A 12,885-nucleotide genomic window follows, 5' to 3' on the forward strand; every position below is an offset into this window, starting at 1 on the left:
CAATGTTTTATTAATGAATACATTAAAAACATACATACTTGGTTATCATCAAGCCTTACTTCTGTCATCTTCTGCAGCTGTCCAAAATTTTCAGGTAAGCATTCAATATAGTTAATAGATAACAAACAAACTTCAAGAGATTGCAATTTTCCAAAACTCTCAGGTAAATAAAGAAGATAATTATGACAAAGATCCAAATATTGTAAATTTACAAGATCTCCAAAATTCTCTGGTAAACTCTCTATAGAATTTTCATCTAAATATAATTGGCTTAAATTAAATAATTTTCCAAAACTCAATGGAAGACATTTAAGGAAATTTCCATTTTGTATATGTCTTGATCGTTCCACTTCATCAGCTGTACTTCCCATATCAATAAAATCAAGATTTTCCAAATTGCCAAAACTTTCTGGTAAAGTATCAATGCAATTTCCTCCTAAATCAAAATGTTTCAATTTTTTGCTCACATTTCCAAAATCTTCTAAAAATGGCATACCTTTAATACTATTATTTTTAAGGGATATATGTATAATAGATTTTAAATTATTAAACCATAGTGGTAATGCAACTAAATTATTGTTGTCTAAAAAAATTTTTTCTAACAAATGTGATGATTTACAGTTTTGTGGTAAAATATTCAATTTATTGTCAGATAAATCTAAATCTACAAGTGATGATAAATTATTAAATGAATCTGGCAATTCCTGTATTGAGTTTTTGCTTAAATTTAAACATTTTAATTTAGAAAGATTCCCAAAGCTTTCAGGTAAGACACTAATATAATTATAACTTGCTTCAAATCGCTGTAAATTCACCAGACAATCAATATTATCGGGAAGAAAGGTTATACAATTTTCATCTAAAATTAATTCTGTCAGAGAATGTAAACCATTAACACAAGAAAATGCTTCAAGTAAATTACTCATTAAATTAAGAATTTTTAAATTGCTAAGTTGTGAAAAACTTGAGGGTAATTCATGTAATGTATTTTCACTTAAATGCAATTCTGTTAATTCAGTTAAATCTCCAATATTATTTGGTAATGTAGTTATGCCATTCCCAGAAATTGAAAGACAAGTCAACTTTTTGAGTTTATTACACAAAGTACCAGGAATTGTTGATAAATAGTTAAAATTCAGATCTAACGAAGTAGTATTTTGAAGATCTAATAGATAATCTGGCAAACTTGAAAGCTGTTGAGATGATAAATCTAATTCTATTGTTTCAACTTTTTCCTCTTCTGTTCTTAAAGTTCTCATATCTGAAATTAAAAATATTAATGACATTTTTTTTATTAACAAATTAATGTTAAATTGTATAAGGTGTAATTCAATGTGTAATAATATAAATGTGGAATAAAGTGTTAAAAAAATTATTCATAGGATCTATATATAATAAAGTTTAGAAATGAAAAAGAGATAAAATAAAAATAATTTGTTACAATAATCTTTTCCAAAACAAAAAAATATATACTGTACATATATATACAGTAAATGCAGTAAAATTGTGTAAACAGAACCTGCCTAAATAGGTTCCATAAAAAGAACCTGTTTAAGCAGGAAACAGGCCATAAAAAGAAAACCTGCCTAAACAGAAAAAGTTTTTCAGAACAAAATGTTTTTCTGTTAAATTTTACTATAAGCTGGAAGCCTGTCTAATATGCAAATAAAAGAAGTTTTTGGGTACAAGAATGTAACTTAAGCTGAATAAAGTAGAAAATTTAGATTCCACTTGTAGACAAATAACAAAAATTGCCTCCAGGTACAATGATCATTGCAGAGCATGATATACTGTACTCCAAGAATGATTTAAAACTTTTTCCCAGAAACAAATGTCACATGACAAGGGGATATGTGGACATGGGAACTTCGTTGTTTTTGTTAGAATTTGCCAAGGGTAGAATTAACTTAAGTGTTTAACTGTTAAAAATAAAATAAGTTTCTGAGTATCGAGTTATTGAAAACAAGCAATGAATGAAATTTGTAAAAACAATGAAAATAAAGTAACACAGTGCAGTACCAAAAGTCTTGCTGTATAGTGCCAAAATTGCCACTTGACAATATTCTTATGAAAGTGGAATTAAAAATATAATACTAGTGATAAAAAGTAGTCTACTTATTTCAACATTCAACATGAAATTGAATCACAAAGCATGCTTCAGGAAAAACAGTAGAATATGAGTTTCTGGGCAATTGGAATCCCATGCACTACACACACCTAGCCATGTCATGATGTCATGTGGAAAATTCAAACAAGAAAGCAGGAAGTGATGTTGAGAACCAAAGGCAGTTTTCATGCAATGCAACCCAGCATTTCCAGATTGAAGATTTTTTTGGGATAACATTTTTCACTTTAATCTTTATTCAGTAGACTAAAGCATAGCATAAAAATTTTGATATGACAGAACATGTGAAATACTGTTTAAGCACTGTGACCAAATGTGTTATTTGGTATTATTCATTAAAAAATTATTCAAAAATGATTCCTATTTCTAAGTGACAGATTAACATATTAATGTTATTTTTGCTTTCCTGGCTCCAAGGTAAAACTACCAGCACTTGCAATAATTAGTAAGTAAAACTGGTAGAAAAAAATAATTTGAAGTGGCAAAAATAATTTAAAACTGGTGAAATGGTTGGCAATTTTTTAAAATTTTCCAGATCAATCCCTGCAGTACTGCCAATCTGCTTTGTATGGATTGGTTGATAACTAGCTAGTACAGAGTATTTGAAAACAAGTTGATTAACATGTTGATAATTACAGAGATTAAAGCAAATCATTAATTAAAGTATTAAAATTTCTAGAAAAGTCAGATCACAGAATAACTCAGACACTATATTACTATAATGTCATTTCTGACAGCAAAATGAGACAAGTTCTTGTTACTTAAATTGGCTTGTTTGCTATCACTTGAGCTCATACTGTAAGAATTGTATCCAGGAAGTATTCAAATTCTTAGCACTAGTTCTCAGAAACAATAAGAAGTTTTTAAATCAAATAGTTCTTAACTCTTGCTTTTAAATACTTGTATCTTTAGTTGGAGTTGCTTTGAATTAAACCTAGTAACAGGATTTTTATATGTTAAAATGATTTTACCATTAAAAATGAATGTAACTGTGTGACATTTAACTGATATAGTTCAAAAAAAAAAAAATACTACAACCTGTTCAAAATAGAAAAAATAAATTTAGTACTACGCAATTCCAGTTTACACAAGTTTTACTATATATATATAGTTACATGCAGTGGCAATATTCGAAATATTTAACGAAGGGTTCGCTAACAGAAAATTTTTTCTTAATTTTTTTTCGCTCAAATGGTGCATTAGCAACATTCGTGCAAAAACTGACCTTAAGATACCCATATAAATAAAAAAAAGCGTTCGCAAAATTAAGTCAGTTAAAATTTAACATTGTTTATGCCAGAACTATATGTTTTTATAAATAATAAAAAAGAGTGTTCAAAATGGTTTATTTTGTACATATTTTAATATTTTGCGCAATATTTTAATATTGCACTATGACTCGCACATGTCTAACAACTAACTGGCTCCCCCCGGAACCGGCTCATGCCCCGAGCAGTTTTCCCGGAAACTATGAACGGTCTAAGGCTCTAGTTTAGTAGTGTTACAGAGTATAATACGTATATTTTAATATATTTTTTAAAAGAAACAAACCACTGAGAAATGTGTGTTTAACAAGGTTCAGAAAACTTTTGAAAATTTTAACAACGGTTCGGCGGAACCTGTGCGAATCCACTGAATAACACCACTGATTACATGAATATATTTGTCAAAAATTAAAGTTAAAAGTCAATTTTTATTTAAAAAACAAAATGTTTCATAAAATTTAGAGATTATTTTTGTGCATATAACTCAGAATGGTGTATAATCATAATAGAAATCCTGTAGAAATATACTATAATAGAAATGATATCTTTGCATAACCCATACCATATACCTGACACTTTTACTGATATGCAGCTTAGAAGATACTGTCTTGAACATTAAAATGCTATTTTCATATTTCATTTCATTGTATATGTATATAAAATAAACAAAATGAAAAAAAAAAAAGTGAATCTTCTAAATTTCAATTGCAGAAGATACAGATGCTGTGACAATGTTCTTTTTTTTTGTCATATTGCTTAATTTGTTCTATTTATCAAATAATAATAAATTCTTAAATAAATTCAGAAAACAAAATAATATATATGTTCATAATATCCAATGACAAATTCCACAGTCAATCTTTCAGTTCTTATTTGCTATCTAATTTTAACTCAGATAGATATAGAAAGAAAAGCAGAATGAAAACAGCGATTTAAAATAATTATTCTCAACTTTGATTCTTATTGCTGTTTGGAAAACAAGAATTGAAGCAAAACCAATAACACTACACCTTATACACTTTTCCAGCAAAAGTTAAATCAAAACAAATATTTTTGACCCGTTCAGAAGTCTGCCTATGGTTAAAAAAAACATATTAAATTACAAATTAAAAAGAACTGAGTTCTAATGGCAGTACCATAACAGCTTATTTTAAATTTACAAAATTCAAAAACAAAAAATTTACATATTTTAAAAGTTTGACAAATAAATAATTTAGTTGATAACCAGACGAGGCAAGAGAACGACATAGTAAGACTTAATGTTTATACTTCTGATAAACAGCACTGAGTTCAGCGTTAACGTAAATTCTTCTTTTTACTGCAAGCACTTTCGACGAAATTACGTTCGTCGTCTTCAGGCGAATAAGGAAGGAACAAATTTGAAAGTGGCACGTGAAAATTTTCCGTTATCGGTTTGGAACGTTCGGCACGTGCCACTTTCAAATTTGTTCCTTCCTTATTCGCCTGAAGACGACGAACGTAATTTCGTTGAAAGTGCTTGCAATAAAAAGAATTTATGTTAACGCTGAACTCAGTGCTGTTTATCAGAAGTATATACAACTTTGGCGTGAGTTTTACTTTAATATTTTTTCGACTTAATGTTTGTTAATAACAAATGTAATTTGCTTTATTTTATTTTTTAATTTATGTATTCATTTTAATATTTTTAAAATATGTAAATTATTTGTTTGTCAAACTGTTTTTACTGGCAATATTTGTATATATTGCTGTATTTATTTATTTATTTATTATTTTATTTTGTATATAATATTTTTCTCGTAATTATTAATTCCTATTTTCTATGTTTTATTTAATATATTTTATGCTCCTCACTATGTAAATTTGTAATTTTTGGATTTTTTAATTGAGCTGCTCGGGAAAACATAACGATAAGCACCATCACCATCTACTGCTATTGGTGCAATCTTTTGATTCTTGTTTCAATTATGTCATTATGAAACTAGATCAATTGCAAAACACTTTCAGTAAAATATTGATTTTTGAATAAATTTATTCAGATTTTTGGTTCAACTCACAATTTTATTTTTGTTGTATTCTAAAATTTCCATTTTGGCATTTACCATCTTGTTCCCCCAAGCAGTTCAATTTCAAATGTGCTTCCTGATCTATTCATTAATACCATTCCAGAACCTGAAGATGGATCATTTTACATGGTTGATAACGTTCATTCCGTTAATAAACCCATTTTGGTTAATGTTACCCTTGGTGCCAAGACGGCGGCTCGTCTCTGATTCCAGCAAGGAAACAGTGGGACGCACGTTCTAACCTAACCTATTCTAATAAATTACCATAATTATTGGTAGGACGGCCAATTACTAGCGAAGCGATCAACTGGCCTTGGAACGTGCATCCCACTGCTTCCTTGCTGGAATCAGAGACGAGCCGCCGTCTTGGCACCAAGGGTAACATTAACCAAACAGTTAAGTTATATAAAATTTCTGCTTTTGTTTCACAAATAACAACAATAATAATAGCACATTTACTTACTGTTTACAACGATTAAAACAAATAGTTATTGACATCAATGATAAAAGACACGTTTTCAGAACTGTAAACAAAGTTAACGCTACGGTATTAGTGTTGCCAACCAGAGCATTCCATAATTCTCTTGTTAGTACCCCAAACTTTCCTTATTCGCTTACAATTTCCTACGTTATAAAATGTTTCAAAAATACCTGTGAAAAATATGTTTATAACTGCACTATATTAATATTATTACTATATTATGAATGAGCCGTTATAAATGAAAGTGGTATAATTCCATTTATTTATACATTGAGATATTTAAGGGCTTGCCTTTGCGTCAACTGAAAAATATTGGCAAACGTTAAAAATTCAAGTAATAGCGAGGTTGAGGCCGAAGTTTTCAACGCGAAAACGTGTTCCTCGGACATTCGGCGCCGCCTTCCTGTAAGCCTAGAAGTTTGACAATGGCATTTGGAAAGTCAGTGGAATCATGCTCGACATTCCAAACGCCATTGTCAAACTTCTAGGCTTACAGGAAGGCGGCGCCGAATGTCCGAGGAACACGTTTTCGCGTTGAAAACTTCGGCCTCAACCTCGCTAATGTTTTTAAAACTATAAACTTGTTAAATTTTTTTATATAATAATAATTAATAAAGTTGTATTAAAGAATATAAACGATTTTTTTAGGTACAAATGGACTTATGCCACTTTCAATAATAATTGTGGAAAATATGAATAATAACAATTTTAAATTTATATTTTAATTGAAGTTGGCTTTTTCGAAATGTATTTTTGGGCTTGGACTAAAATTTTAAAAGATTGTAGACCTATAAATTCCCACTGTCGTCCTTCTGTTTGTCTGTTCTTCCTTAATCTTGAAAACGGAGTTAGATGGATGAAAACCTGGACCAGATATAGAAAGATTAAAAGCAGGGGGCCAGATTAACTATATACAAACTTCCGGTTTGTAACGTAAGTTCTAAAATATTTATTAAATTTTAATAAATATTTTAGAATGGATGAAAAGAATCGGTCCCGAATGGGATGTGAACCCGGAACCTCCGCTGATCGTGCGGTGCGCTGCCAGTTATCTTGATTTAAATATGCCTAAAAACGAAGAATCGCTCGTGGTGTAACTGGTAGCGCATATGTATATTGAAAATTGGAAACCATTGGCAGTGGCGTAGCGTGGATGTCAGCCGCCCAGGGCGGAGGAAAATTTCGCCGCCCCCTTATTTAGGTATTATTATTATTTATTGTGAAATTTTGCCTCCCCCTTAAAGTGCCGCCGCTGCCGCCCCCACTACGCTACGCCACTGACCATTGGCTAACTAAACTAAATGTTTTGTTCTTCTGAAACCATGTTGTTTAATTTTGTTAATTCACAAACACAAACACAAACACCTTCTATGATATGGTTTATGCTTATATGTTTGTCCATAAATTAAATACAGGTAAACCATGCACTGGTAAAACTTTTATTTATACAAGAAATTTTAAAAAGCTTCGTTGTAGGAAGAATATTCGAGGAAAAAATTTTACGATATGTAATGGAAAACTTTTATTAATTATTTTAAAGCTTTTGTTTCTCGTTAGGTGTATACCAAAAAAATTAAATAAATGAAAATTTGCATGTGTCATTGTTAAAATACGCAAGTGCGACTACGAACTCTTGGTATAACAATAAAATCTTATTCATTTTGTATTTGTTTTACTTTTTTTAGAAGCATGTTTGCCTAAAGTGTGGTCCATCGTAATGTTACGCGTCACAAAGTGACCCGTGAAACAATTTGGATTGGCCAGGCCTGATATATAACAGCTTATTTATTAATTAGAAAACTTTAAAAAAATTCAGCAACGAGTTGCGTAACTTTCCCCACTCCATCCTGTGGACACTAAGACAACCTATTATAGCAAGCCCAATATAGGTTTGGCCAGAACCACAATGGGGTGGTGATGGACGGGACCCAACATATTCAGATGGACCACCACCTGAAAAATTCCTGAGACTTTCTCGACCTGTCCGGATTTGATCCTAGGTCCCCCACGGCAGTAGGCTGTCACTTTGACCGCCCGGTTATCCTGCCGTCCGCTGGTGAGCATTAAGAGCATGGACTGTATTCAGCAAAAAACTCAACAAATGACGCAGCTAAAGAACTTACTAACACTTCCGATTTCTAACTTCCTGTTGTTGTTAATCAATATTATTGCGGTATACGATAATGTAACACAAGGACGATCTGCCGAGGGGAATTCCACCTAGAAGGACTTTCTATGGGTACTGGTTCCTATTTAGGTGTTACAAACGTGAAAAAAACCTAGAAAACGTCATATGTCCGGTCCATTGGCAAACCACGACCAATTACCAGTGTTCAATAGTTTTACCCATTCGATTATTGAGAGACTCGTTAAGGGTACGTCCTACGTGGCAGCGTCCAGGACCGTGGGCGGAAAGAATCTTTGTACGCGTTTCCAATTCGCGAGCGACTTCTGTCCAGAGTGGACACGTGTTGTTTACAAGATGGCGCGAGAAGACTTCGTCGAATGCTACTATGGAAAATATGACAAGCATTAAAACGGTAAATTTGAAAGGTAGTTATCACTAACTAGATACACAACAAATATAAAGAATCTTTATAGAATAATAAGTTTTAAAAAGTTTTATTTTTAAAACGTTACATTAATACAAAATCAGAAATTATTAAATTACATAAAAGATTATTAATTAAAACGCATACAACATACATACACAATTTATTTGTCATTCTGTTTTTATTCATCTGCAAAATCATCCATTTTCTTCTTTGGAAGCGCCAATCAAACTTGATTGGTAGCAGCTCCCTGCACGCGCGTGTAGAAGCATCATCTGGTGGTCGCTACATGCTAAACGCGGTTACTCACTCCGGACGCGCACATTTGCTTGAATTAGTTTGCTCCGCTTGGATGCGCGTTCACGCCCGCGGTCGCTGGACGCTGCCACGTAGGACGTAGCCTAAGGCGTCAAACTATTGCTCTGCGGAACAAATATAAACTATTGATGGATAAACAAACCAATGATTGAAACCAATAATGGATAAAACCAATAAAAACCTGCTTCATTTAAAACTAATGTCAATGGATCTACTTATCCAATTGTATTTTTTAAACTCTTTTCGTCCTATAGGCGCCAAGAGGGTCTTTTTAGCAAGCCTATTATGGATTTGGCCAAGCCCACAATGGGGCAACCTGGCGGTGAGGAATGGAGTCCGAAATATCCGGGCGGATCACCTTACAAAACTCCTGGAATTTTTAGACTCGTCCGGACTACATCCAGGGCCGGATTTACATAAGGGCATTTGGGGCCTGTGCCCAGGTCCCCCACAAAACTAAAAAAAAATTATGTTTAAACATTTTTTTTTATTACCGCGACAGCCTTTTTTTTTATTAACTCTTTCCGCCCTGTCGGCACTAAGAGGGCCTCTTTTAGTAGACCCATTATGGATTCGGCCAGGCCCACAATGGGGCGACCGGGTGGTGAGGGACGGGGCCCGACATATCCGAACGTACCACCCCCCGAAAAATTCCTGGGGATTATTCGATCCGTTCGGATTCGATCCCGGGTTCCCCAGAGCGGTAGGCTGCCACCTTGACTGCTCGGCCATCCGGCCGTCTTACCGCGACAGCCTAGTGTGGCCTAATCATGAGGGCAACAGGCAGAGAAAACCAAACCCGGAAAAAACCTATGAAACATCGGAAATTTCCGGGAAAAACTTCACATAGGTATTTTTCAGTTAAATTAAAATAATTAGTTTTACACAATAAAATATATGTATGTTTACAATAACCTTATTTTTAAATGAAATTTACAACTTCCTAGTTCAAATCTAATTGAAAGTACAGTATTTTGTGTAAATTTTCTAAATCATCAAATTAACCTACTCTTACAGGGGGTACCCCCACCGAATTTGTGCCCAGGGCCCCTGGATTGGTAAATCCGGCCCTGACTACATCCGGGTCCTTCATAGCGGTAGGCAGTCACTCTAACCATTTGGCCATCTATTCTATCCAATTGTATCAAAACTATTTTACCAGACAATACGCCCATTGCAAAGACAAAAAAAATCGTTTATAGTAATTATAGGCGTGTTTTCGTATGTCAATCAGTTTTCGATTAAGAGAAATGATTTCTGTAGAGCTTTTGTCTTAAAGTTTTGGCGCTTATTTGTTTCATGTCCCTTCGCCTTCAGTTTTGCCAACATTAATCGAAATAACTCATCCGGTTGTTTAGCATTGTTGTCAAACGGACCAATAGGTTGTAGATAATGCAGAAAATATAAATATAAAACATTTCTTCAGAAACAACATAAACCGAATGTAGACCAGCTACACGAAAACGCACCTTTCTCCATCTGTAGAATAGTTTTAAATTAAGGTTTGCTACAGTAATGAAACGTACAAAATATTCTTTACAGAAATTTCTGTATAAAATCTTTATTACTAATTTCTCCATAGTTGTGAGCCTTGCCAGGAAGATGTTTATAGATATATATTAGAGAGACGGACCACGCATGAAAAATTTCTCGGTTGTTGCTTTGAGAAGATTCGATTTATTACAACGGAAATTCACAATAATACAAAATGGCGATCCACCTCAGTAAAGTTAGGGCGCGTTTGGAAATTGTAACCGGTGTTACCGGTAACTGCCGGTACCGAAGCGTTTAGAAAATGTGACCTAAATAACTAACCGCATTTAAAAATCTTTTTTATGACGTCCCCGGTTGTCCTGCGGTACTTACCGAAAGTAAATTAACCACGGTAATAAAGCGGTTACAGTGGTTCTATTGAATTACAAGATGGCAGACACATTGTATTGTGTGACGAATGTGGCCGTGATTTTAAAAATTTAGAGAAAATAAAAAATTTTGTTTCCGCGACACAAAGTGATCAAGATCAAAAAGTCATGTTCCAAATTCCAGATGAGTCAAGACAGCATGGAATATGGCCAGCAAATGCTACGAAATTATTGATTTCACAGTATAAACTAAACGAAGGTAAATTTTTTCTGATACTTGTTTAAAAAATTCTACAAGTTCATTTTTATCTACTGATGAACTTGTCGAATCGTCATCGTCATATGATTCTGAATCGATATTCGAAAGCAATGACAGAATTAATATCATCTTCTCTCAACTTTCCGCCATGTCGAACACCATGAAATAACCAGCGTGTTTAAAAATACGCTAATCGCACGGAATAACCGGCTATGACTGATGACGTTAGTCACCACTACCGCGGCCGGATGTTTAACCGCTCTGGGGGACCCTGGATCGCATCCGGACAGGACGATAAAATCCCCAGAAATTTTTCAGGTAGTGGTCCGTCCGGATATGTCGGGTCCCGTCCCTCACCACCCGGCCGCCCCACCACCTATGAAAAACTCCTGGGGTTACTCGTCGGGACTCAACCCCTCAACTGTCTCGGTTATCCGGCCGTCAAAAATTTACTATTCATTACCCGAATTCCCCAAATTTCACTTCTCCGATTTCCATTTCCTCAAATATTATTCGACTAGGGTTACCGTAAACATATACAAATAAAAAAAATATTTAAGAAAAATTTGTAAAAATAATAGTAAAGCTAATTGTAATATCTTTGGTTATACTGTTATACGAAATTTCCAGAGGATGGCGTTGAAAATTTAATCCTTTTTCTATGAGAGAATCTCACAGAAAAAGTATTGTTCCTTTCCCACAGATGTTGTTGATATCTCAGAACAGAGAATAAAGAAATTAAACAAATTAGACGCTAACACACAAATACGAATTTTCCCCCTTTATTTGACATATTTTGAGTTCAGGAGGTCTCTAAACGTGTAGATTTGCAAAAAAAGAAAAAAAAAAAAAAAAAAAAAAACTCGAAAGGTCAAATTTGACAAGATTCCAAAATTTTTCCGTTTTATATACATGACAAGTTGGGAAAGGAAAAAAGGAGTCGGAGTTGGAGGATTTTTGACGACTCCAACTCCGACTTTACAGCCCTGGTTTTTTCGAAAAGGATTTTCGCACAGAAAAAAGATTAAATTTTTATCGTCATCCTCTGGATATTTCGTATATAAACAAAGAGATTACAATCAGCTTTACTATTGTTTTTACAATTTTTTTTTAAATATTATTTTATTTTTATATGTTTACGGTAACCCTAGGTGGTCTGTATTTTCGAAAATGTAGGAGATCCTGTTTCCTGTTTTTTTTTTTTTTTTTTTTGTGGATCTAGCAAACCCACATTAAGTATGGAGAAATCCAGAGAATATATAGCACATATATCCATACATATGACTTGTTTAATAAGGATACATATTCAAAAATTATTATTTGTTTTTATTTGTTATTTTTTGCAATTGTAACATGGACAAAGATGAAGTCGAATAATATTTGAGTAAATGAGAATCGAAGGCATAAAACTTGGGGAATTCGGGTAATGAATCGTAAGTTTTTGACGGCCGAGACAGTTGAGGGATTGAGTCCGGACGAGTAACCCCAGGAGTTTTTCATAGGTGGTCTCTCCAGGATATGTCAGGCTTCTTTTCTTACCACATCGTAGGCCCCCTTATGTGAGCCTGGCCGAATCCATAACGGGCAAAGAGAAAAGACCCTCTTATTGCTACATAGTATAAAGTAAAGGAAGAAAAACCGTTAGTCTTCAAGTATCAAATCTATTTCAGTATTCATAAAAAAATTCAAATAAATATGAATATTTTGTTAACTAACTTGTATATATTTGATATTTAAATAAAAAAATCAATACTACTTATTAAATAATTAAACAGAAATTTTTCAAAAAAACAAAATTGAGTTATCATCACGGTTATTATTGACTCCATACAATTATATATGCAAAATTTAAATCATTAATTAATACGAGATTATTAAAAACATTAATTTATTAAATAATCTATTTTTTAATTTAATATAAATTATTATTTTAAAATATTTATTATTTATTCGTCCTTTAAAATTCAGGTTTTTCTTA

At 33.0% G+C, this 12,885-nt stretch overlaps 1 protein-coding gene across 1 annotated transcript in view; it reads right to left on the reverse strand.

Annotated features, from left to right (window-relative positions):
- LOC136988836 (leucine-rich repeat protein SHOC-2-like) overlaps positions 1 to 6,012 on the reverse strand; it is a 47,724-nt gene extending 41,712 nt beyond the window's left edge. Inside the window, exons 1-2 of the mRNA XM_067286808.1 lie at positions 5,899 to 6,012; positions 39 to 1,261 (exon numbers count right to left, since the gene is read on the reverse strand). Coding sequence (XP_067142909.1) covers positions 39 to 1,259 — 1,221 coding nt within the window. The 5' untranslated portion in view covers positions 1,260 to 1,261; positions 5,899 to 6,012. The remainder of the gene's footprint in view (positions 1 to 38; positions 1,262 to 5,898) is intronic.
- Between the last annotated feature and the right edge of the window lie 6,873 nt (positions 6,013 to 12,885).

This window comes from Centruroides vittatus, unplaced genomic scaffold (genome assembly GCF_030686945.1).
Source record: "Centruroides vittatus isolate TY-2023 unplaced genomic scaffold, ASM3068694v2 scaffold_386, whole genome shotgun sequence".
Taxonomy (NCBI): Eukaryota; Metazoa; Arthropoda; class Arachnida; order Scorpiones; family Buthidae; genus Centruroides; species Centruroides vittatus.